The 27,207-nt window shown below is 36.9% G+C and overlaps 1 protein-coding gene across 8 annotated transcripts in view; it reads right to left on the bottom strand.

Moving 5' to 3' along the window:
* The window catches only part of ERC2 (ELKS/RAB6-interacting/CAST family member 2), a 1,046,379-nt gene that overhangs the window by 671,467 nt on the left and 347,705 nt on the right, over nucleotides 1–27,207 (bottom strand). For all 8 annotated transcript variants that reach the window (XR_005210796.1, XR_005210797.1, XM_037798515.1 and 5 more), the window contains one exon: nucleotides 10,058–10,213. Coding sequence is in view for 6 of the 8 variants with exons in the window: in XM_037798515.1 (XP_037654443.1) it covers nucleotides 10,058–10,213 (156 nt within the window). In the remaining 2 variants the exon portion in view is untranslated. The remainder of the gene's footprint in view (nucleotides 1–10,057; nucleotides 10,214–27,207) is intronic.

Consider the following 27,207-nt stretch of genomic DNA (forward strand, 5'->3'; position numbering starts at 1 on the left):
TAAATTAGAGCCATTCTAGGGGGTGTGAAGTGGTATATTGTTGTTATTTCTATTTGCATTTCCCTAACGACTAATGATAGTAAGCACCATTTCATGTACTTATTAGCTATTTAAATAGTTTCTTTAAAGAAATGTTCTAGCTGCTTCTCAAAACTTTTTGTTTGCCTCTGAAATCATGTGGTTTTTTTCTTTGATGTTAATAGACAGATGTATTTTTATTTATACTTTTTTGCGGTGCTTTGGGTTTACTGAATTTCTGGATTGGTACCAGTCACCAGTCTGGAAAATTCCCAACCTTCATCTTTTCAAATATGGCTTCTGAATAGTGTTTTGGCCCCCACTCCATTTCTCTTTCCCTCTGGAACTTCGATTATATTTGAGTTAGATCTTTCCTTTCTATCTTCCATGTATCTTATTTTTCATAGTTTCCTTCTTTATGTCTTTTACTTAGTTTCTTCTCCTCTGTTTTCTAGCTTATTAAACCTCTCTTCAGCACTGATTACTCTACTATTAAACCTACCCACTGAGCTTTTAAATTTCCATTTGTATATTTCCCATTTCTAGACATTTTATTTGGTTTTCTTTTCATTCTGCTTGATAATTTTACAGTCTCTTACCTTTATTCATATTTTCAAGCCCGTATTTTGTTTATGTAAGCATATTAAACAACCCATTTCATGTTCTTTGTCTTATAATTCCAACATCTGAAGTTTCTGCCTTCTGGTTCTGCTATTTGTTCTTTCTCCTGGCTATCACTTACAGTGGTTTGTTTTCTTGCATGTCTTGTGATTTTTTTTTTTTCACTGTGTATTCATGTTTTTTGGAACTTTATCTAGGGGAATAGTTTGAGGCCTAGTGCCAATACTTGTGGGCACTACCAACCAAGTATCCTTTAAACTATATTCTCTGCTTGAAGTTTTAAATCACCTCACACTGAACATCCATGTGAGAGTCCGTTGTGGTTATAAATTACCAAATCCAGTTATTTTACCTTTCTCTTGGCTCAAAGTTTAAACATTGATAATTTTCCCTGGAGTCCCCAAATCCCCTAATCTAAATGGAAGGAGGGCAGAAAAGGGAAGTGACTTTTAGTTTATTCTTGCATAATTGTGTAGCTGTCTGGGCTCCCAGCTTTATGTGGTGGTTCCTTCTAGACTCCTCATCTGAGGCAGGCCCAGCCTTCTGTCTCTTTTCTCCAATGTCCCCACTACCGTGAAAACTGAAGTTCAAGTTATCCTGTCTATCTGACAAATGCCAACACTTGAGCTCTCTGCTTTGACTTAATTTTGGCCCTTGAGAAGTCTTTCTAACTTTACACCTCATAAGTACATTTTTAAATATGTTTTTAAAAGAGATTCCATCCAGCATTTTTGGTTGTTTTCAGCAACAAAAACCAACACAAACAAGGACAAGGCTATTAACAATGAGACTATGCACAAACAGAGTGGGATGCTTTTAAAAGGAGGCTCTCGTCTTTAGAAGTGTTCACGTTGCACAACTTGCTAGCATAGTTGGTGTGGAGGTAAATCCCATTTGCAGAGAGAAATAAGATTAGATCAGAGGACAAATAAGTTTCATCTTGCTTGCCAAATCTAAAGAATAGATAGTGGGCTGGCCAGAAAGTAGTCTTGAGAAAGATTCTGATTATGCTTAAAGGTTCACTGGGAAAGAATCATGATCGATTGTCAACGTCTGCCCTGAGTATGTGTATGTATGAGTGAGTGGTGGCTCCACTCAGGAATGTGAAATCCAAGGAATATATTTTCTCTCTGTAATTTAATAAATCATGGTTGAGTCTATGGCCATTTCTACCTTGAACAAAAATAAGAGGTCCTCCCTACACATATACCCCCATCTTTCTCATTTACAACAAGACAAGGATATAAATATAAAACGAGAAAATCAGGATTCAGAGGGCCTAAAATGATAAAATACATTAAAATCTGTTGGGATCAGCATGATCAGCGCTATTCTCAAGGGGTATGGCCCCAAATCATATCCAGTTGTAGCTGACAGCACCGTATATAGTTGATTCCACATATGAAACTAATTCATCCGAAATTAAAGCTAAAAAAAAAGTCAACTCCACATGCCTAAGCAAAGATGATGTTTACAGCGAAAAAAATCATTTGTTCTAACTCCCACAAATACTGGAGTAGAAAGCTAGGGTGGGAGTGGGGTTACTGAGAGAAGAATTTGAATGAAATTAATTTGGTCAATGGGATGATGTTTAATAGAAAGTCTATACACCTACTTTGTCAAGAAAAATAGACTGATAAAGATAAAACTATTTCAGTCTATAAATATTAAACAGGCAGTGGCTTTAAATAGCATCCACTCTATCACCGCCATGAGGTAAATTTTCAAAAAATATTTTATGCAGACAATAACAAAAAATAGGCTTTTTCTAAGGAGAATATAGTTACAGGGTAAAACTTCATATTCTTCCATAAAAATATGCCTTTTGCTTCTTTTACAGCCATAAACGCAATAAAAATGGAAAATGATGCAATCGAATATACATGAGAACTGGGGCCAAGAAAGGTTTGTCTCCCGTGATGGCAAGAAGAAAAGCCAATCGGAATTACATCACATGCTTTATATGAAGTCCATGTGGACATCAGGCACACTTCATCTCATCTGAAAGTTCTTCCTCCACCTATGTCTATGACACAACCAACACCCTTAAAAAAACACTCTGCCAAGGAAAACAGCTTCTTTCTCACTGTCAATATGGCCCTCATGTCTAAAAAGCAATATGCTTATTATCATACAGTCTGGGTTCTGAGGCTTGCAATCCGTCAGAGATTAATAAGAAAAGGTGTTACAAATTCAGAATAAAGGGGGAGATCTAAGACAGCAGAGTGGTGTCTTTGGCAAACAGTGAAAACACAGGGAGCGGCTAATATAGATGTCCAGGAATCAGTAGATGAAAAATGTGTTAGACTAGGAACAAAGCCTATACAGAACAGAGGATGCCATCATTCTTTCCTTACTAGAAAAACAAAGATTCATTTGGTGCATTCTATTCCCAAAGGCTTGTCAGTGCTCCTGAAAGTAACCCATGCTTTCCATGGCCTCTTAGATTCAACTCTCTCAGTCTTTTTACGAAAGGCCTTCCTTTACTTGGAGTAGGGATTGGAATTCAAGCATGGGAAAGGTGCACAGCTCAGGAAGTCTCCTGGAGTCTCAGTTCTCAGGGACAACACGTGCATGTGCCAAAGAGCCTGCAAGACACAGGGAGGTCCCTCCTGGCTGGTATCCTCGCCTTCACACAAGCTGTGATTTTGAAGTCTGTTTCCATTTTTGCAACTGGTCTTCCACCTTCCCAAAAATGTCATAGCATGCAATCTAAGTCCTCACTGCTACTTGATTTGATCACAGAACTTTCAAGAGGCACAACTAGTTCCAATTTTCTGCTCAGGGCCATAAGAGAGTAGCATGTCCTTTTACACAGTTATTTAAAATATTCCATTTCCCTCTAACCTACATGCTTTATTCATTTTAATAATGCAAGCAGCACTCCCTCTTAACACCAGAAAATTGCTTCTACATCAAATTTTCAGTGAAACATTTAAAATGATCTATTTCAAGATACATCTAAACCTAAAAATTTGCATATGTATATAAGAATTCTTATTAGCTGCCCTTATCGATTTGGAAAAAATAATTACATATTGAGGTCAAGATTGAGATCATTACCTGCCAATGAAGAAGATTCAAATGGTAAGTCAGTTTCATCAATAATAGGTAATAAAAACAAACAAATAATATTTCAAAACTATAGACAGATGAGAAGCTAGATGTATGATTAATTTGAAGGTCTTTTCTTTTTCATGATTAGTTTGCATTTTCCAAAATCTTACTTTATTTTAAAAATAGTAAATTTCCAGAAAATCATGATAGAGCACATTTTAAATCCTCTATTAAAGAAATACTCTGGTCAATGAACACCTCCAAGCTTGGTCTTTGTGAACAGTGGGCACTCAGAGGGTGCCCATTCAAAAGGTCCCATGCATATTTTTAGCCCCTGTGCATATTTTAAAGCTTTCTACATATTCATTGCAAACAACAAGAAGAAAAAACAATACTTAGCTGCAATTTCAGCTTTGGTTCCTAAAGAATGCTACCTCAGGTAGCTTTTCCTAAGAATTTCTGACATCTTTTCCCATTACTCTTTGAGTCTCTAGAAGCCATTACTACAACAGTTTCTATAGTCAATTGCCCTCGCCGTGAATCCAGCTTTTTCTGCCAGCTAGGGTCCAGAGTCATGATATGGTTCCCATTTCTATCAGTGTTTCTGTGAGTTTAACAATTACTTTTCCATTTCCCAGGTAAGTTTCAGAGCCTCTAGGTTTTTGCATTTTGAATCTAAGGTTTCTTTTCTTTTTTTGGAAAACAAGTCATTTCACATGGATTTGCAGTTATACCTTCTTCCTTATCTGTGTGGAATGGGGTGCAGGAGTATATTTTTACTTATCCTTCTGTGTGCATTCAGACAGCGGTTTGATTTTGCATTCTTCACCAGACCTGTCACTGCCACTTGCCAAAATGATTATTTCAATGAAAAGCACTAACTCCAAGCTAAATAACTTGTATTTCTCCAGCCAGAAGTGTGCTCTCCCTCTTCAAATCTTTTTAAATTAGTTTACTTTTACTTGAATTTGATTAAATCTTAAACATTTTAAAAAATATCTGAATTCAAAGAAGTGTTTAATTACCCTTAGAATATTTTTCAGTAATATGCCAATATCTTCATTGTAGAAAAATCAGAAAGCACATTGTAGAAAAATTATGCTTTATCTTCATTGCAGCATAATTAGAAAATACTAAGAACAAAGTCACAAATTTTCACAATCCCATTACAAAAATACTTTCAAGCTTCAAAAAACAATAAAAAGTATCTTTCTCCAAAGAAATCCCATCAAGTTATGAAAAAAACTATGAAAAGCATTAAATTATGAGCTATGCATAGTATTTTTTAAACTACATGTTTCAGGTCTGGCCTGTTATCTATTGACTCCCTGCCATTAAATTTGGGGAAATTAACATCCTTAAATTGCTTCTACCTTTCATCCCCCATCTCCCAATTTTTGTCAGTTATATTGTTATTGTCACATTACAATACCTACATTTCTTTAAGTTTATGTATAAATGGATTCAGTAGTCACCATTTTATTTTATTGTGGCAACGTATATGCAACATAAAATTTGCCATTTTAACCATTTTTAAGGACACTATTCAGTGGCATTAATTATATTCATAATATTGTACTACCATCATCAACATCCATTATCAAAACTCCTTCATCACCCCATTAAGTAAAAACTTCTTCATTCCTCTCTCCCTCAACCACTGGTAACCTCTACTCTACTTTCTGTCTCTGTTAATTTGCTCATTCTACATATTTCATTTAGGTGGAATCAGACAATATTTGTCCTTTTGTGTCTGGCTTATTTCACTCAGCATAATGCTTCTGAGGTTTGTTCCGGTTTGAATCTATTATGTTCCCCACAAAAGCCATGTTCTTTAATGCAGTCTTGTGGAGGCAGACTTATAAGTCTTTTGATTAGGGTGGAATCTTTTGATTGTTTCCATAGACATGTGACTCACCCAAGTGTGGGTGAGACCCTTGATTAAATTATTTCCATGGAGATATGACCCCGCCCATTCCAGGTGGGTCTTAATTAGATCACTAGAGTTCTCTAAGAGAGCTCAGGGAAACAAGGAGGTCAGAGAAGCTGAGAGAGACATTTTGGAGAAAAACTAAGATATGCAATCCAGAGTTTGCCCACGGGAGAAGCTAAGAGTTGACACAGACCCAGAAGCTTGGAGACACTGGGAGATGCAGACAGAAGGACATTTGGAGATACTAAGCTAAGAGATGAAGCCCAGAGCTTGCCCTGGAGAAGCTAAAAGAGGACCCCCAGATGCTTAGAGAAAAATGCCCCGGGAGAATAAGCAAGCATGCACAGAGGCTGAGAGAGAGAAGCAAAGAGAGACATAAGCCCAAAGACATTTTAGAGAAAGCCACTTTGAAACCAGAACCTGGGAACAAAGTACCAGAAGACACCAGCCACATGCCTTCCCAGCTGACAAAAATGTTATGTACACCATCGGCCTTTCTTCAGTAAAGGTATCCTCTTGTTGACACCAAACAAGGGATTCTCTAGTTTGGACATTCATGGCCTTAGAACTGTAAATTTGTTACCTAATAAATCCCCTTTATAAAAACCAATCCATTTCTGATACTTTGCATAAGCGCAGCTTTAGTAAACTGAAACAAGGTTAATCCACCTTATAGCATATATAAGAACTTCATTCCTTTTTATAACTGAATAATATTCCACTGTATGGATATACCACACTTTATTTAACTATTCATCTGTTGATAGAAACTTGGGTTGTTCCTAACTTTGGGCTAAAGTGAATAATGCTGTTATGAACATTGGTATACAAGTATCTGTTTGAGTACCTTTTTTCAAGTCTTTGGGGTATATATTTAGACATGTAATTGCCAGGTAAGATGGTAATTCTGTTTAGCTTTTTGAGGAATGAACAAACTGTTTTTTACAGTGGTTCAACCATTTTATATTCCAAAGAGCAATGCGTGAGGGTTCTAATTTCTTTACTTCCTCACCAAAACTTGTCATAATCCACTTTTTTACTAATAGCCATCTAGTGAGTATGACATGGTATCTCATTGTGGTTTTGGTTTGCATTTCCCTAATGGCTAATGATGCCTAGTATCATTTCCTATGTTTACTTGTATATCTTCTTGGGAGAAATGTCTATTCATGTCCTTTGCCCATTTTTAATTGGGTTGTTTTTTTATTATGAGTTGTGGGAGTTCTTTATATATTTTAGATATTGAACCCTTATCAAATATGTGGTTATCAAATATTTTCTCCCATACTGTAGGTTGTTTTTTTGCTTTCTTGCTAACATCCCTTGATGCTCAAAAGTTTTTAATTTTGGTGAGGTCCAATTTTTAAAAGTTTGTGCCTTTGGTATCCAATCTAAAAATCCACTGCCAAATCCAAGATCGTGATGATTTTCCCCTATGTTTTCTTCTAAGAGTTTTATTGTTTTAGCTCTTATATATAGGTCAGTGGTCTATTTGGAGTTAATTTTTGCATATCGTATGAAGTAGGGGCTATCACATCTTAAGGGTAGTGTTTTAAGTACATTTCTCACGTTCCCAGCTAAGTGATCATCACTGTTGAGTGGGGAGCACTTCAAATGTGACTTCTTATGGCCCTCAGTAGCTAACTCAGTGACCTGCTAAAAATAGTGTTTAGAAGGATTTGGGGACTAAAGTGCTACACTTCTCAAAATTCACCATTGAAAGCTTTATCAACATAATTCTTCATAAACTAAAGAGTTCAACAGACCCCAGGATGACTGTGAACAATTGCACAGCTGAAGTATGTAACCCAACTTTCCTGGGTATCTGTGTTGATGTCGACGAGCAACATGTTCACACAAACTTCGTAGAAAAGTTTTCCAAATAGGCCACAAAGAACCATACATTACACTAGGGATCCAGTTTCCAAGGATATTAACCCATACCCCTAAAAACTAACAAGTTCCATAATAAATGATTCACCCAACTGGAGTCAATTCACCAAAGCACAAAAAACATTCACTTCAAGGCCCAGACACTTAGCAACAGCTATGTCTTAATAGATCTGATCAACCATTCCCAGGCTCAAAGGAGAAGAATTAAGAAAAATAACTATTTAAGGTAATGCAATGAAATATGGGTAAAAAGTATCATGGTTCACTCCAATATGAATACTATTTCAATGGAGAAAATATAAAAACTGACTCTTACTAGTACTTTAGGCTAATTTTTATCAGTCTCTAAGGGGTACCTGCATGATATTATAGGAACTCATTTTTATTTGTACTTCTTAGAAATCCATCTTTCCCTATGAGTCAAATCAAATATTTAATCTATTTTAATGATTATTCTTATATTTAGTATAATTCTTCAATAATGAGTATAATTATCCGCTGTTTTTTGAGCCCAGTACTTTAATTTTATTATTTCATTAAATCCTTTGAGCCACTCTTGAATGCTGATGTTGGTGTCCCCATTTTACAGAAGGGGAAACTGCAATTGAGTGAAGTTAGTCACCCCCCAGGGCCACACAACTAGCAAAAGGCATGACAAAGATTCACCCAAGTTGACATTACTCTTCAGCCTGAGTTCTTTCCACCACACTCCACACACTTCTCAAATACTCTTCTAACCTAACCACTTTTGGAACACTTAAAAGGAACCAGGCATTGAAAGTTAAATGTAACTCAGGCCTGATGGTATAGCAGACGACCCTGAGCCTGATGACTTCCTTGTTGAAGACTATATAAATGTTTTATTTGCCTGGGCAGAGTCCATCTGAGAGGTGGAGTTTGCAAATGTCATGGCATTTTCACAGCAAAAGCAGCGTGAACTATCTCCACTGTTGGAAGAGAGGGAAGGGGAGGTGAAGTTCATGACAAAATAGTCAGTTCTCCAAACATCTTGAATTCACTCATTATCGTGCTTGATGTATTTCTGCTCTAATCTCCAAGAGGGAAGGACTGTGAGAAAGAAACCAGAAGGGGAACCGGGCAGAGAAACCCACTCTGCATTTTGTGGCAGTTCCTGAAAGGAAGGGGTTATATTCAAATCTACTGGCCACTCTGCTTTTAATAGTGCTACTGCTTGATCCACATTTTTAATCATAATCTTAATTTCTACTTACTGATGGAAAGTTGGCAGAAGTAAGTACAAATTTTTTTTGTTATTTTTTTTCCCTGAAGAAACACACAAAACACACACATGTACAGGCAGTGAAGTAAATGGTAGATATTATCTATTCCTCCCTGCAATCTGCAAATTCTCTGCAATGAGTATTCTCCTATTTTACAACTGATACAGATCATAATCACCATTAAAATTTCTTTCCTATCCACTCCTTTCTCATAGACGACTGCATTACTCTAACTTAGCTGCATTTTATAAGGAAACAAGATTAAAACATAGAACAAGAACAGAGATGGTTAAGAGCAAATGGTAAGAAAAGAAAAATGAATGCTTTTAAACAATTGATGTATGGTTATTATTTCCAGAAGCAAAATAATTTAACTAGAGGAAAAGAAAAAAGCATTTCAAAGTCTCAAAAGACCTACTTACAGCTATTCATGAATTTAATAATAGGCAAATATAAAAATAATAGATACTTAGATGCTCAGTCCACTTGCAACCCAAATTTAATTAATACAAATCAAGTTCTTTAAAACTTGCAATAGCAATATGAATTAATGGGGTGGGTTACTATCATAATATTTTATAAATATTCAACAGCAACAGATAACAATAGTAACAATAACAATAATAGCAATACCAACTGCAATGTTTGCCACGTACTGAATACTTTTTAGAGATCAGGTTTTGGTAAGTGTTTTAAATAAACTGTCTCTTAGAATCATCAGAGCAGCCCAGTGATGTAAGTACTTGTCTTATCCCTATTTCACAGATAAGGAAATTGAGATTTAGAGATGAATAATTTAAGCAAATGGTAGCACTGAGATCCAAAATCAGTTCTGTCTTAATCACAATGCTAAAACCCAAAACGGGTTAGCAACATTGAAATCAGTCAAATTGAGGCTTCTGAAAGCATCACCTTTTGAGCAATCACCTTCCAGGAATGGAGAAATTTGCAATGACAGCATCTTTTTAAAAAAACAGCAGCTTAAGATAACCGAAGAAATTCGGAAGAAAAGGACTATTAGAAATACATGAATTCCCAAATGGAGGGACAACCAAAGGAACTCATTAGAAGAGCCTGAACCCTCTTTGTAAGTAAAAATTCCACCAAAGGTTTTTTCCTGATTGATTTTTGGAATTTATGTTTCTGACCTAAAAATCTTCTTCTTTCTTCTTTATTGTCCATATATTTCACGACAGCACATAAAGCAGATTACATGGGTATTTGGAAAAAATATGCAAAAACATAACTTTCCAGTCAGACTAAGAATATAAAAGTTTATAACTCTGGACCATACCTTGGTTTTCATGAACTTGGAGTGACTTTTGTAAACCTCTATTTGTTTGATCTCTTCCTCACGGTCTTCAGTGTTCAGCACACCATTGGCTTTTAACATCTGGATCTCATCCTCAAGATCCCTTATGTTTCGCTCCAATGAAGCGATTTTTGTGTCCTGTTGGTTAAAAAAAGAAGAAGAAAAGAAAAGACAAGGGAAAATTAAAGAAAATTGTTTTTTTTTCAGCATCATCAAAATAGAATTTAAGAAAGTGATTTTGATACTAATACCTTAACTATGATGTAGACATAGCCCTGAATACAGAATAATTTTTTTTTTTTCACTGCTGAGGGTCATTTGTGAGATTTTTAAAGCTGCTTAAAAGATCATGTATCAATACAATACGGAGAGTTACCAAGAAATGTGTGTCTAATAGCGAAAGAAAGAAAGAAAGAAAGAAAGGAAGGAAGGAAGGAAGGAAGGAAGGAAGGAAGGAAGGAAGGAAAGAAAGAAAAAGATAAAACCACTTAAGTTACAAATTTTGCAATTTGGGATATATTTCACCACTGTCTACTTTTCAGTCCACTTGTAAACAAAAATGGTTTGCTCATGCATATTCTGTGGTTGGTTTTATAAGGCATGCTTGGAATTTGACTCTAAAAGAGAAGGAACTTCAAGTCTCTAACATGGAAATGGATTCTCATCTAAAATACAGAAAGAGAAAGAAGTGCAATTAAATAACTGAATCCTTATTTAGTATGATGACTATACTAAATATTGAAAATTTATGGTGAATGAAAATAATATATCACAGCGTCACAATTTATGTGACAGTCAGGTCCCCACATGACAAAAATCATGACTATCTTGCAAGACATTTCTAGCCTACTGATTTACTGAGACAAAAGAACACCAGAAAAATTATATTCAAATGTGGGATTAACTGAGAAAAAGTCATAGAATGTTGAAGAAGGAAAAGGAGGAGAAGGATATTGCAGACTCTATACAGGATAGAGCATAATAAGAAAGATGCATTAGAAAGTAGAGAAGAGAGAGCTTTTACTGGAGAACCAAATACCCATTTCCCCAATCTCAGCTATTAGACTCAAATCAGTCTTTGGAATGAAACATATTTAAAGTTTAAGTTTTCTCACTGTCATCATCTACCTACCATTTTATTGTACAGGTTCAAGGAGCTTCTATTATATTTGTAATTGAAAATTAATGAAAAGTAAGCAACAAATTCTTTTTTTAATCAATTCATTTTTCAGAATCTAAAAGACTGAGTTCCAAAAGTAAAGACAATGAATAAGTTATTCTATTTATAACTCATAAAAATTTTCTATATTATATGTCCAAAAGCATATCTCACCTGGCAATATAACAATAATAATTATTATTACCATTAACACTGTCATCATCATCAAGAAGGAAAGAACGAAAGCCAGCAGCAACAACTATCTATTGAGCTCTAATATGTGCCAAGAACCATGGGTATTAACTACTGAAGACACTTTCATTAATTCTCAGAGAAACCCTGAGAAGATGAAACTAAAAGATTCTGAAATTTTCAAGATTATTATGAAATATTACATTCTGCAGTATCTCATTTTCCTTTAAAAATAATATCTCTTGTATTTTATCAGTTATAAAAGCAATATACTTTAAATTCAAAGAAATGGAAGAACTTGCATCTAATCCTACCATCCAGAGACAACCACTGTTAATATTTTTATGTCTATCCTGCTATCTTTTTCCATCTCAGATACAATTTTTGGAAATCTTGTATATTGCCAGTTTGAGTGAAGAAAGTCATCCTTAGCTACTCACTTGAGCCCTGAGCTAGGAAAACCACAGAGAAAAAAAAAAAAAAAAGACAAGCAATAAGTGCTTGTTTGGATGTATTATGTCCCCCAAAACACCATGTTCTTTCATGCAATCTTGTGGGGGCACTTGTGTCGATTAGATTGGAATCCTTTGATTGAGTGTTTCCATGGAAATATGATTCAATCAACTGTGAGTGAAACCTCTGATTGGATAATCTCCATGGAGGTGTTGCCCCACCCATTCAGGGTGGGTATTAATTGGATTACTGGAGTCATATAAAGGAATTCATGGACAGAAGGACCAGAGAGCGACATTTTGAAGATTAGCTGCAGCTAAGAGAAGACAAAATACCCAAGAGCAACATTTTGGAGAACACCATTTTGAAACACAACCTGGGAGCAAGCAGAGCCAACCACGTGCCTTCCGAGCTAACAGAGGTTTTCTGGACACCAACGGCCATCCTTGTCTGAAGGTCCCCTACTGTAGATGTCTTACCTTGGACACTTTATGGCTTTAAGACTATAATTGTATAACCAAATAAACCCCCTTTATAAAAGCCAATCCATTTCTGGTATTTTGCATAATGGCAGCATTAGCAAACTGGAACAGAAAGGCTACAGAAAAGAACTTCCAAAAATTCATAAGAGTATTTCTGAATAAATGAGTCAATTTAAATAAGAATTTTTCTGACTATAAAATTAAGTCATGCTCATTATAGAAAATGTGAAAACCTATATAGATAATTATGATTACCCACAATCCTACCCAGTTATACCCATTATGAACACTGTTATTTATCCCCCATGAAAACCTTAAAATTGTATTTGTACCTTCAAATATATAAAGGGATGGGTACCAATTAAAACTCTAGTCAATCTGATATAGTCTTCCTCTCTTTATTGAGACACAAACTGGCCATTGATGAGATTTACAAATATCCAAGTGCAATCTTTACAGTTTAACTGTAGGTTAAGTGTTAAAGGTAAGTCCAACAATCCTGCTTTCCCTATATAAAATTCCTGGATTTCAGCCCCAAGTCTAAAGTGACCACATTTATATACAGGTATATGTATTTACAAATACATATATAAATGCATGTGTTTATATATATTTGTGTATATATGTACTGAGATACATTTTGTAGTCCTCACATCTTACACCTTAATTTTTTATAGTGTTTGGTGGAATTTCAGGTTTCAATCTCATAGGCAAGGGGAGAAGAAACTGCTTTGTTACACCCCTCGGCTTTCCTCTCAGTCAGCTCTTGAGGCTTTAGTTAGCAATTACTGCAACTGCCAATTTCTAAATGGGTTACAAGGAACTTTTTACTGGATTCTAAAGAACTAAGTACTGCTAAGAAAAGTCAGAACTGAGTTAAGATAGAAAGTTCCTTCACATAGCAAAGCCTCTTGGCCTATGTATCTATCCAGGCTAAAATTTCTTGAAATGGTAAAACACATTTTAAAAATAATATTTTACTTTTACTAAGTTTCTTAAATTAGCCTATACCTTTCTTTTCCTCACAAACTGTTCTCTGTTCCAATAGCCACAGGTGTCCCTTAATAGAAAAAAAGAAAAGATAAAAGAAATGGGTATTGTGGGAGGCACTTTAATAAGGATCTGGTTTTTCGTGTCCTTATTTATATTTCTGTTCTTACAAAATAAGTCAGTTTCAAGGACAGCAGGGCCCATACCTTAATCGTAAGCACAGAGATAGAGATAGGAGAACATGATTAGGACCCACAGAGGAGAACAGGTACAAAATACACAAGATATATTAGATGGCTGATTAGTTATGCCCAAGAAGAAATTTGAAATACTGAGCCAGAAAAAGAAATGAGGAAATAGAAGCACGAAAATCAAAGGCAAACAAAATGGCTGCTGTGTTCCCAGCTTCTCAAGTCTGCCCCAATTCAACAAATTCAGGAAGAAGAAAGTTTATCTCTTTTTTTCCTGAAAATTTCCAAAACTGAGATAAATGACTAAAAACGTATATTTAAAGAGAACTGTGGAAGGAAACTACGCCACAAGGCTTCATATGGCTCAATAAAGTAATGGAAGTTATCTTTCAGAACAGATACCAAATGCATGGGCTCAGTAACTCTAAGCACTGCTCTAGAATAGAGAGAAAGAAACTTAAGTGAAGATATAACGTTGTAATATCCTGAAAAGTGGAGTTTTAGAAGGTAGGGCAACATTTCACTCCCTAATCTCCAAAGAGTTTTCTTCATCTGTACATCTTTACATGTTATTTAGAAATTATATTTTCAAATAATTTATGTAGTGGTTTTCAAACACACAGTTTGATTATATTTCACAAATAAGCAACCTCTAGAAACACATAACTGAGGGCCTTCCTTAGAAATGGAGAAAGTGAAATACAGCACAGAATAGCTTGTCTCAAAATCCACAGAACCCAAATACTCCATGAAAAGGGGCTCCAGAATCAAATAAGTTTGAGAAACACTAATAGGGGATTTCCCAATGCACATTAGTATTAATAGCTCTGGCATGTCCTATGGCAAAGCATTAAATTTAACTTGATTTAGCTCAGTGTTATTCTCTCTAGAATTCAATTACTGGAAAAAATTTTAGAAGGGCTTTAATGATCAAATTAAGCTCAGGGTTACTTTACTCAAGTCACCATAATGATTTGAATTCTTCAAGGGAAAACTTGCCATGATTATCCCAATTTAACGTAATTGGGGGCCTAAGTATCTAGATCACCTTGCTAGCTTATGTCCCTCAAGAGTGGTTTACCAAGAGCTTGCTCTGAGCCCAACATGTAAGGCTACGGTGGTGACAAAAACAGACATGGTCTCCATCATCCTGGAACTCAACTACCTCCTGTCTCACGTGACATTTCTTGAATGTCTTGACATAGGACTACCTTGAAATCATATTGCTTTTATACTATATTTTGGTTATGGACTATAAGAATGTGGAAGAAAAGTTTTAAGGAAAAAATATACAGATAAAATGTTTTCACTTCAGTCCCCATTACTTAGGGAAAAAATCAGAATTGATACCTCTCTCAAATTATTTCTTCCCACATTTCAAAAACTTGTGAAAATTTTAAACATAAATTGTAGATCATAATTCCTATTTAAAGATTCATACCCAAGACTTCCTCTACCATTCAAGGGATGCAAATTTGGTACTTAATGGGAATAGAGCCCTAGAAGCCTTTTACTGGTAGGCAGACCTACTGGTTCTTAAACCATTTGTGAATAAAAGCACTAGCTCATGCATGCAGCAGTTACAGCAATGGGGATGAAACTTGGGTGGGAAGTCTCAAGTAAATTTATTTTTGTCTTAACTGTCTTAAAAAAAAATAAATCTCTAGACTTTTCTAGGACATGACGGGTATAGATTGATAGTAAGTTTAGCCACATTTGTTCAGCAAATATAAACTGGGCACCTCTTGGGTACAAGTCACTCTGCCAGGCAGTCATCAGCATCCTTCTCTAACATGGGCCACAGCCTCATTCCTTACTACTCAAAGTGTAGTTCACAAACCAGCAGCAACTGCATCACTTGGGGCTTTTAAGAAATGCAAGATTTCAGGTCCCACCCCTGAATGCTGAATCTGAATCTGCAATTTCACAAGGTCCCTAGGTGACTTGTGTGTTTTAAATGACTGTCAGTGTCTAGCAAGTATGAAAAAAAAAAAAAAATGACCAGCCAATGCAGAAGAGACCAGGGCAACTCTGCTGGCCATGCACATGCAGAAAACGATGAACCTACTTTCAGAAGGTATCCAAATTGGCATAAGAGTACAGCAACCCTGGGAGTAACTTTCTGGAGCATCTTTTCTGGTCAGGATGCCATTATTACCCTTTTTGTGTTTGTCAAACATTATGTTCCCTTTAAACAGCAAGAAACAGATTTCAATTCCTCTCTAGGAACTGTGAATACTGTGAAATGGTGTGTGGGTGGAACATCAAGAAAGCAACATCATTTCGTCCCGAAAAGTAACAATTATGTTATTGCTGAGTGTCACAATGTGCTTTCCTTTCAAATACAGTAAGAATTACTGGTTTCATTTTAATATCAGGCCAAGAAAGAAAATATAAGCAGTTTTTATAGAACATGGGACCCACCGTGCTCACATATCAGTCTCATGGACGTTGATCAACAAACTTAGGGCCAATTTGGTTTAAAGAAAATGTGATCTAATGCTCAGGAAACATCCCTACATAATTATATTATACTTTATTTAGAATAAAATTCTAAACTATTATTACTGAATACCACAGAGGCGCTTGAAGGCTTAACTTTTAAAAGTCATACAGTTGTACTTGCAAACATTACTGAGCAGTCCTCTGGTCTTAGCTATCCAAGTAACACCCCACCTTTGGAAGGATTTACTATGTGGGATTAACCATGGTTATATGAGCCCATGTTAAGCACTCGAAAAAGACTAGGTCCTAAGACATGTTAGGAGGCAAAATGAAAAATTAAAAACTGGTCTTGTTGGGCCCTCTCAAACGATAAATAGATGATGACCCAAATTAGAAGATGACAAGGGACATACTGTTTTTTGGCTGTTGCTGTGTTTGTCTGTCTGTACAGATGATATCTAATTCTTTAGGACAAAACCTACAAGCACAGAATCAAATTGGACCAGGTCAAATCAAAATCAATTAGGCTGTTTTTCTACGTATTTTCATGGTCTCATGTGCCTACTTGTGACTCATTCTTCAGGAAGTGCATGTGCTGGGAACACATTCTTCTATCTTCTGCCTCTGTGCATGTTACTAATGACCTGCAGGCAGAGGACATGTCTCTAGGGATCCTTGATGGATACTATGTGACCCGTGAGGCTGAGGTTAAGGATCAAGGTGGAGAAGACAGTGGAGGAATCAACAAAAGAAAGAAGGGCAAAAATCAATGGAAATTATGAAAAAAAAAGTCCCAGAAAATAAGAGAGCAAACTGTTAAAAGAAAAAAAGTGTAGTCAAAGAAAAGTTTGAAGAGACTAAAGACTAAGAAAAACTAAGAATGTCATGGGTGACACAAGGGCAGTAGGGCTTCAATGGAGCTGTGTTAATCATAATTGGAAAGTGAACCTAGTGTTTTAAATTCCCGAGAGTCAGGGGTGATCGCCCAGCCACTCAACAACTGGTACAGCATAGGACAAGAACCAACAGAACAGCTACCACCTGGAGCACATGAACAAGGTCTGGAAAGCCCCCATGGTGGCAACAGCCACCCTTTATCTGTTGGATTGGGACTAGGGGGGATATCTCAGGAGAAGGGTTAACATGGGTTGGAGGTAGCCAAGTTGGGAGTATTTCAGTATTTTAGGGACCACTGTAGCTGCACCTGTGCATCTCAGCTGAGTATTGGCCCTGCACGGAAAGCTGCCTTAATTGAGATCTTTCTAAATACCCCACACATGAAAGGGAGCACTGGCTAACCCCAAACCATTCCCATGTGCCTGTGAAACACACTACAGCACAGGCTCCCTAATGTCCCTGATGGACTAGCTGCATCAGAATCATCTCGGGATGTATAAAAACTTCCAGTGACTTGATTTCACCCAAAGACATCCCAATTCAGAAGGGGTGGGACACAGAAATCTGTATTTATTTTTACGTTCCTCAGGTTGGGAAAGAAACACATCAATAGATTTTTAATACCTATATGTTCATCCCCATTTACGTCACACAAAGACAAATGTTAAGAATATACATAAGTTTGCATTCTCTGAATATAAACGAAGGAACAGCACAGGACAGAAGCAAACGATACTTCACAAAAACCATTCTGGCATTGAAAATGCAGTTAATAATAAAAACAGCTAATGTGTGTTGATTACTTATGCAAGTACTGTGCTAGCAAAATCTCATTTAACTGTCCCCAAAACCCTATGAAATAAGTAATTATTTTACCCATGTTATCAGTGAGGAAACTGAAACTTTACAGATGGTAAGTAACTTGCCCAAGAGTTTTCCTTTCGTTAACTGGAATATTACTTTGACAGATGGCCCTCCCTTGAATAGGAAAGAGGAGGCCATGTATTGGGACCTTGCTGTCCCCAGGCCCACCTCAGAGTTTCAGAAACTACTTCCAGATGAGAGGGTGGTCCCTCGGTGTGTGCAGCCTTGCCCTCCAGAAGGGTGGATTGGACATCACCATTCACATACATCTGATACAATAAAGGGTTTGAATTCCAGCTTCCCATGCTCTGAGAACAGCAGAGATTCAGTGAAATACTACTTTGCAAAATATCAAATGCATTTCCAGGAACCACAACAGGTGGACATCTGACCCCTCTATTTCTTTTCCAATGGTCTTTAGGAAAAGATTGAGAGAAGCAGCTCTCTTTACTAGACCTTGCTTTTCCCATTCCTCAAACAGCCCTGGTTTGGGGCCTCGCTCTCAGGAACTCCAAAACATACCGCAAACCCTTTTATGTCCAACCAGCTTGTCTCATGGAAAAAGCAACAGGCGGTGCAGGAATTCAGGCCACCCCAAGTCTCCAACACTGACTGATGAATGTGGAAACCGGACCGTGCCTTGGGGATGAGACATGTGATGGTCGGTACACTGTCATTACTGAAACTTGAAAGGGGAAGTTCACATGAGGCCTGTGGTTGACTCCTCAACCCCACTGGCAATGGTGCATGCCAGCAAGGAAATTACAATCCCTAAATAAACAATAGGCTGGGAACTTGAGCACCAGCAAGGAAGAGGCCAGGGGCTCCCGGCCTGGGCAGGGTTGGCCATGATGGAGCAAATAAAGCTAAGACTTTGCAAGAATGCCATGTCAGTTCAGACTCCCCAGGCAGGCCTTTTGAGAATCCCAATTGCCAGTCACCAAGCTTCCTGACACGGTAGAATTTTTAAAGCAGGACACTTAGTTCAATCCCTTCTTTTGCCAAATGAGAACAGTGAGAGCCAGAGGGGACAAGTGATGTGCAAAGGCCCAAGAGCCAGTGAGCTGAGACTTGAGGTCGTTTATGCCACAGGCCTCCTGGGAATCACTATGTTTTCTCCACTGGTCTTTTCCAAATGCAAACTGTGTGTGCATCCAGAACTAAGACTTTCTGCCTAAAGTAAGCTTGTTAAGCTCCTTCTCTCTGGCAGTCCTTCCTCAAATGTACCACCTCTTTTTTAGGGGTAAAAATCAACTTCCAAATTAAAAAGGAAGAGATGGCGAGGCAAAGGATTTCTTGAGCAACCATTATGTGCCTTAATCCATTTTAATCCACATCATAACCCTATGCAAGCTGGTATCACAGTCCCATTTCACAAAAGGGGAAGCTGGAGCTCAGAAATCAGTAACAGGCAGAGCCAGATACTCAGTTTCCAGAAATAATCTAACCTTCTTCCCTTGGGAGTGATTCTCAGGCAAAAGAAGAAAAAAATAAATAAATAAATAAATAAATAAAGGAAACTGTGTATCTTTAAGCTGTTTGATAGAAGTTTTCTTTCAATAAAGTTATCATTTTCCTAATTAATAATTCCTCATCATTTTTACATAATAAATGCACATTATTGAAAACAAGAAAATTTAGAGAAGTAAAAAAAAAAAAAAGAAGAGAAAAAATCCTCTACAATTCTGGGACACTCAGAATTAGGGTCGATATTTTGGTACATTTTTTTCTAAGCTTTTGTTCCTCACTGATAAATAGAACCTCTCTATGTATTAGGAATATTAAGTCTCTGACTACTATAAACCTTAGAAATTCATTTCCTAATTGGCTATCTAATAGTTCTGTTTTTATTCTTAATTTTTAAGTAATCAAAACTGTTGATCATTTCCTTTGTAACTGCTTCCTTTATGTTTAATAAGAGTTTCACTGAGATTTAATACACATACCATAAAATTCACCCTTTTAAATATATATTTGAGTATTTTGTGCAACCATCACCACTGTCTAATTCCAGAACATTTTCATCATTTCAAAAAACCTTGTACCCATCAGCAATCATGCCTCATTCCTCCTTCTCCCTAGTCCCTGCCAACCACTAATCCACCTTCTGTTTTGGTGGATTTGCCTATACTGAACATTTCATATAAATGGGAAGATACAACACGTGGCCTTCTGTGACTGGCATCTTTCCCTCAGCATAATGTTTTCAACATTCACCCATGTTGTATCATGTATCAATGCATCATTTCTATTTATTGCCCAATAATATTCCATTGCATGAATACTACCTTTTGTTTATCCATTCCTCGGCTGATGGACATTTCAGGTGTTTCCACTTTTTGGCTATTAATAATATTGCTATGGAAATTCATGTACAGGTTTCTATAAGGACATACGTTTTCAGTTCTCTTGGGTACATACCTAGGAGTGGAATTGCTGCATCATACAGTAACTCTATGTTTAACATTTTCAAGAACTGCCAAAGAGTTTCTCAATGTGGCTGTAGCGTTTTACATTCCCATGAACAATTTCTGCACATTTTCACAACATTTGTTATTATCTGCCTTTTTTATTTCAGCCATCCTACTGTGTGTGAAGTGGTTTCTCATGTGGCTTTGATTTGCATTTCCCTAATGACAAATGATGTTGAGCACTTTCATGTGCTCATTAGCCATTTGTATGCCTTCTTTGGAGAAATGTGTATTCAAATTGTTGGTCCATTTTTTAATTGGGTTATTTGTCTTTCTGTTCAATTGTTCTTCCTTTATTTTTAAATTAAAGTAAAATATCCATAAGAAAGTACCCAAATCATAAGTTTTTAGCATGATGAATTTTTGAACATGCCCAGGCACGTGCAACAAGATCATGAAATAGAGTGTAAGCATTACCTGTACCCCAGAAGCCTCCTTCGTGCCTCTTGGCCTCTTTCTAACTTCTACCCCCACTACCTTCTCCCCCAAGGTAACCACTATCCAGACAACTGACACTATTGATTGGTTTTGCCTATTTTTGGAGCACATACAAATGAAATCATTTGTACGTGTTCTTTTGTGCCCGGCTTCTTTCACTCAACACTATTTGGGGAGTATTCAATCACGTTGTTGCATGTAGCAATAGTTGAGTCCTTCTCATGGCTTCATAGCATTTCACTGAATGAATATTTCACTATTAATTTATCTATTCTACTGTTGATGGCTATTTCAGTTTTGGGTGATTGTAAGTTTTAGTTATGTTTGGTAGCTTCCTGTTTAAAGGTCTTGTACAATCACTGTTACATTTGCTCCTAAATATTTTGGTTTTTTTTTAATACTATTGTAAATGACATTGTTTTCTAAATTTTATTTTATAATAGATTGTTGCTGTTATGTAGAAACATGACTCAATTATATATTTACCAGACACCTTACAAAATGCATTTTTTAATCTAATAGTTATATATTGATTTATTGAGGTTTTCTTCACATACAATTATGGTGTCTGTAAATAAAAATAGTTTTATTTCCTCCTTTACAATTCTTTTACCTACAATATCCAGAACATTGATTACTAGAAATAATGAGAACAGGGATCCTTGTCTTGCTCCTTATCTTGGAGGGAAAGTTTTCAACATTTTACCATTAAATACAACATTTGCTATAAGTTTTTTGTAGCTATCCCTTATTAGATTAAGAAAATCCCCTTTTTACCCTATTTTGCTAAGAGTTTTGCTTTTTGCATTTTTTTTTTTTTTTTGCCCATGAGTGGATGCTGCGTTTTATCAAATGCTTTTTGACTGATATTGAAATGATGTTATTTTTTCTCCTTCATTCTGTTGATATGAATAACAATGTCTGATTTCCATATTAATCCAACCTTGCATTCCTGGAATAAACACAACTTGGCCATAATGTATTATGCTTTTTATTTGCCACTGGATTCAGTTCTCTAAGATATTTTGCATCGATGTCAATGAGAGAGACTTCTTGTAATTTTCCTCTCTTGTAATGTCCTTATTGAGTGTAGATATCAAAGTTATGCTAAACTCATAAAATAAGATGGAAGCACTTCCTCTTTTTCTGTTTTCTGGAAGGCTTTCTGAATGATTGATGTTACTTCTTCCTCAAATGCTTGGTATAAGTCACTCAGGAAGCCATCTGAGTCTGTAGGGTCTTTTTGCTTTTGTGTTTTGTAGGAAGGTTTTAAATTATAGAAACATTTTCTTAAAGATGCAGGTCTACTCAGATATCGTTTCTTCTTTGCCAATTTTGACAGGTTGTGTTTTTAAAAGAATTTCTCCGTTTATCCAAAATTTCAACTTCATTATCATAAAGTTTTTCATAAAATCCTCTCATATTTTTAATGTTAAGATTTATAGTGGTGTCCCCCTTTCATTCCTGATATCATTGTTTGTGTTCTATTTTTCTCAACATTCTAACCAGGATTAGTCATTTTTGTTATTCTCTTCAAGAATCAGCATTTGACTTTGGTGTTCCTCTCTAGTGTAGGTTTATTTTCTGTTTAATTAATCTTAGCTTTTATCCTTATTATTCCTTTCTTTCCATTTTCTTACGGTTTAATGTGTTTCATTTTCCTAACTTAGTGCTCTTCCATTACTCTTAAATGTAAGAAGTTTTTCTCTCAATCATAGATTTGATAAATATTCAGTCCCAATTTTCTTTGCATTTTTAAATATTTGACTCTAAAATTGATTTAATAATACAGTTTGAGGTGACCTTTTTTTATCAAATAACCAAAACACTAAGTTGAATTACCTCCTTTAGCATAATATACATTCTTACATGTCTCGCCTCCTTTCCTAAGATATCACCTCTGTTGTAAACTGTATATTCCACTTGAAGACTCATGATGTTCCAAAACATATTAAAGGCACTGAAAAACCCCTGCGCTTAAGAAACCTATTTAATTGTTGCTAGCCCATTAAATTATTTCTTCAAAAATACCCATGCTTTAAGTTGGGTTGTTTGTTTTTTGAGCAACATATATTAAAAGCCCTGCTGAATTTCTTTTTTTCACAATGGCTTAAAGCAGCAAAGATTGGTCGTGAACAGGGAGCAAGAACAGGAAGTGAAGAACTGTTACATGGAGGGCAGGGAACAACTATATTTGTATGGCCCATCGAGGAAAATCCAAACGAAGTAAAAGTTACAGGTAAGAATGCTTTTACTCTGTACAATAAATAATGTCCATACATTTCGAGTTCTGGATAAGTAAAATAAGAAGGGAGGGAGCTCCCCACTTTCACAAACACCTGCCAACTTAGCATATGTGTGCACAAACTCCAAGACTTCTTCATAAATACTTCTTGCCCACTACTGCATATCCAGCTCAGAGTGCAGTAACTGGGCTGGATAAGAATGTCATAAATATTTTGGGGTGAAAGAGTGCATGAATGAACGAAGGAGCAAACAGGTAAGGAATGAGAGAGGGAGGTAGAAGGAAGCCTCTTTCTCTTCTAGCTTCTCCCACGCTGCACCCATACTGTGATTTCCCTCCCAACCCTCTGACAACTTCACGGTTTCTTCTTTGGCTCTTGGTCTTTCTTCCCCAGCCCACCAGTCCTCACAGATCTGTCCTTGATGGTTTCTGCAGTACTGTTTCATGTATTCCCACATATTTTGCTATTACCTCTCTATGGACGATTTCCAAATCTGTATCTCCAAAGTGTCCCTTCCTGGTTCAACTAGATATCTCCACCTGAATATCAGATACCCTCTGCTCAACACCTTCCAAAATAAACTCCTTCCAGAGGAATCAAATCATTCATGCATGAATTCACAAAATTTCAACTATAGATCATGAATAGAAAAAAAAAATTTAAACAAAGTCATTGATTCTGCCCACCATCCTACATAAGGAACTTTTTTCTCTAGAGTGAAAATTAAATGAGAGAACTGAATCTGTGGTACCCTCAGAGGGTTTTGGTTGCCTCCTAATTCTCACAGTGTGGTTATCTCCTTTTCCTAAATGTAATCTAGAGTTTTAGAGACATGGCTCTTAATTTTTATATAATAAGATTATTCAATGCAAACCATCTCTTTTGTGTAGGATTCAACTGGAAAAGCAGCTTCCCATTGCAAGAGTGGAGGAACAGCAGCTGTGCAGGACTTATAGAGGGCATACACATGTCCTACTTCATGGAACATTCAAGGTTAAAATTTCAACATATGCAATAATCCCCTTATGCACAACCTTTAGATCAAAAGCCCAGTGTAAGATGCAGCCCCACTGTGAATTCTCCCTGAAGAACAGCTCCTCCTGTATTCCCCTTCTGTGACTGTTTCCACTCTCCCTCTCACCATCCGTATTGATCCGCTGTAAGGATCATCACTCTGCGGTGACTCATCACCTGACCTCATTTTCACTGCCTCAGGCTCTTTTAGCCTCTCACTGAATGCAGGATTTGAGATTCCCAGCTGGGCTTTTCTCCCACTGGACTTCTCCCTTCTATTTCCTCACAAGTGAAAATTGGCAATGGCATCACTGCCTATCAATCCGGTTATAAACTCTCTAGTCTGGTCCAGCTCACCTTCTTGTTCCCATACATTTTAGGCTTAGCCAAACGGAATGACTTGCCCTTCCCCAGACACTCCTCACACCTTCCATCCTCCTTGCCTTTGCTCATCTGGCCATGATTATTCATAAACCACCACCAACCCTACTCCCATTTATCAAAATCTTTCCAATTTGTCAAGGCCCTCCTCAAATTCTACCTCCTCCAAAAGCATCCAGGACCCTCTCAAATCCTGAGTTCTGGTAGCCTGTGATGCCCCTTTTATAACCTGGCTTGTTTATTTCCTTCCTCTGACAGTTCACGCTTCTTGAAAGGTCCACCAAGGTGCTGTGCAAAAGTAGCTGCCCAGTAAATGCTGGTGTTTGTGATTCAACTTCAGGACTTAAATTCACACATACTGAACAGATTACTAGCAGGAATTATCAACTGGCTCCATAGTCAAACATTTAGAGTAAAATACATGATAAGAGTTCAGGCAAAAAAAGGAGAGAAGTCTTTTTTTGTTTTGTTTTTTTTTTTAACTTGCACCTAAATGTCAACCATTCAGAGCTAACATTTAACTTGACATTTTTCTTATTTAACAGAATGAGTTAAGTGGAACAAAGATTGTTTTAAAAGTTGAAAGATGAGAAGAAGATGAAAAAAACTTTCCAATGGGAAAAAAACTAAAAAATAATTCTGGTGTCATAAATGGATAGTATACATCAAAAACACAGGGCTTTGCAAGTTTCAGCAAACTTTGAGTTCATACCCTGAAGTTATAAAGACTACAGGATTAGACTCAAAGCTCAGAAAAAAAAAAAAGAAAGAAAAGAAAAACCAGGGCATATGTTGGCTGTAGGATACATATTCAGAACCCTTTTTGGAGGGCTGATAGTTACATACATGTGAAAAGGATGAGTCTTCTCTTAGAGTTCAAAGTACAGCATTGTGCCTTTCCAAAATTATCTAATAGACCCCCCAGCTCTCAAGAGCTGTCTCTATTTCAGTGCACTAAATTTCCAAAGTAAGTATTGAAACAAAAAGCAGTTGAACCTACGGGATGTCTTCAGTAAAAGCAGACAGGAGGAATGGAGAATGCAAAAGCTTCAGAGGATAAACCTATGTTCAAATCTCAGAGACCCACCAACAGGACCTCGGGCAGGTCACTCATGCTCTCTAAACTGTGACTCTCCTGTCTCTGGAATGGGGATAATTATGCCTACTCACAGGTTAGTGCATGTCAAGTACTTGGCCCAGCACACACTCCCCATGCGTTGTCTAATAAGTGGTAACTGCTCCTGCTGTTGGGGTATCACCAGAGATATTTTTATTGTTTTTGTTGTTATTACTTTCAATAGCCACAAAAGAGCAGGGGCATATTCTTAACGTCTAATAGCCATCATAATGGCTTGACTAGAAAAACTGGGCTTAGCACAAATTTTCCATGAACACAGGGTCCTGGAAGAAGAACTAACTCTAAGTACGGTGCAATGCTCAAATTTCAACAAGTCTGACATTCCCAAAGATGAATGAAATAAACCTAAACAGGCCCTAGAGCCAAAGAAAACATGGCAGCCACTTCATGATGTCACTGACTATATCCCAGAAATCAAATTAAGCTACTTTGGGTATTAGGTTGTGTCCAGTGGCCAACATACTGAGGTTTGGATTGGAACTTTCTTCATTCCTAGCAGTGTGACCTTGGGAAAAGTTGCTTATCTTGCCAAACCTCAGTTTCCCTCCTCTGTAAAATGGGACTAACAGCAACAATAGCAGTAACAACAATTGCTATTCTTTAACTCATATTATGTCAGGTACTTTTCTAATGTTGTCTATACTCTTTCCAACCTCAACAACCTAGTGAGGTAAACTCTATTAAAACCCCCATTTTGCTTATGAGAAAACTGATGCTTAACTTAGAATGAGCACCACCCATGCTTTAGGCACAACTCTTCCACTAACAGAGTAGCAGCTATCACTAATGGTCTATGTCTTCTCATGTGTCAAATACTAGACCAGGACACACATGCTTTATTTCCCATACTCCTTACATGCAGGTACGAGTATCCCCTTCTCACAGATGAGAATACTAAAGAGTGGAAAGAAATTAGGTATTGCTAGGAGTGGAACCCAGATCCCCTTGCCTTCTAGCCCAGCCTTGTTCCACGACATTTTCCTGCCTCAACTGAGCTGCTTTGTTACTCTGAGTTCCTTAATATTTTCCAAAAGAATACAGACAACTTAGGACTTACTGCACTGTTTATGAGCTCACATGATCTCTATATTGTTTTCAGAGGTCATGAAGAGCATATTCTGAGTTGACAGAGAATTTCGAAGATCCTCATTTAAATAATATTTATAACTAACATTTATTTAACACCTAATATATGCCAGCCCTTAAAGTATCACCTATTTTGCTACCACTATAATTCTTAAAATATAATATGGAGAAATGAAATGTAGCTGTATTATTTAAATCAACAAATAATGAATAAAATTGGGTTCACCTGCCCTTTCTTTGTTCCGTCCCACACTCAGTATCCAAGTGCTTGCCAACATTTCCATTTCCTGGTCTTCCTTGCAGTTAGATGGGAGCCATGTGACTGAGTTCTGGCCAGTGGGAATGTGAAGAGAAGTGAGGAGTCACTTTTAGTCCAGAAGGAGTCAGAGCACCTCTTTAATCACCTGGCTTCCCATGGTGCAGACACCAAGGAGGCCATGTGTTAAGAAGGCAGCCTGAGAAGATGGAAGGAGCAAAGATTTCTGATTCTCTAGAATGAGGAGAATCTCCACTGGCCCACATCAGACTTTATGTGCCTGAGAAATATCTGCTGTGCTAAATTGCCGGGAAGTGTTTATGTTTGCACATGTGCACACAAACATGCATTGTAGCAGCTAGCATTAATTATCCTAATCCACACACCTAAATAATTTGACCTCATTTACAGGCAACAACATTCCCCTCT

This window comes from Choloepus didactylus, chromosome 1, assembly GCF_015220235.1.
Source record: "Choloepus didactylus isolate mChoDid1 chromosome 1, mChoDid1.pri, whole genome shotgun sequence".
In the NCBI taxonomy this organism is placed as follows: Eukaryota; Metazoa; Chordata; class Mammalia; order Pilosa; family Megalonychidae; genus Choloepus; species Choloepus didactylus.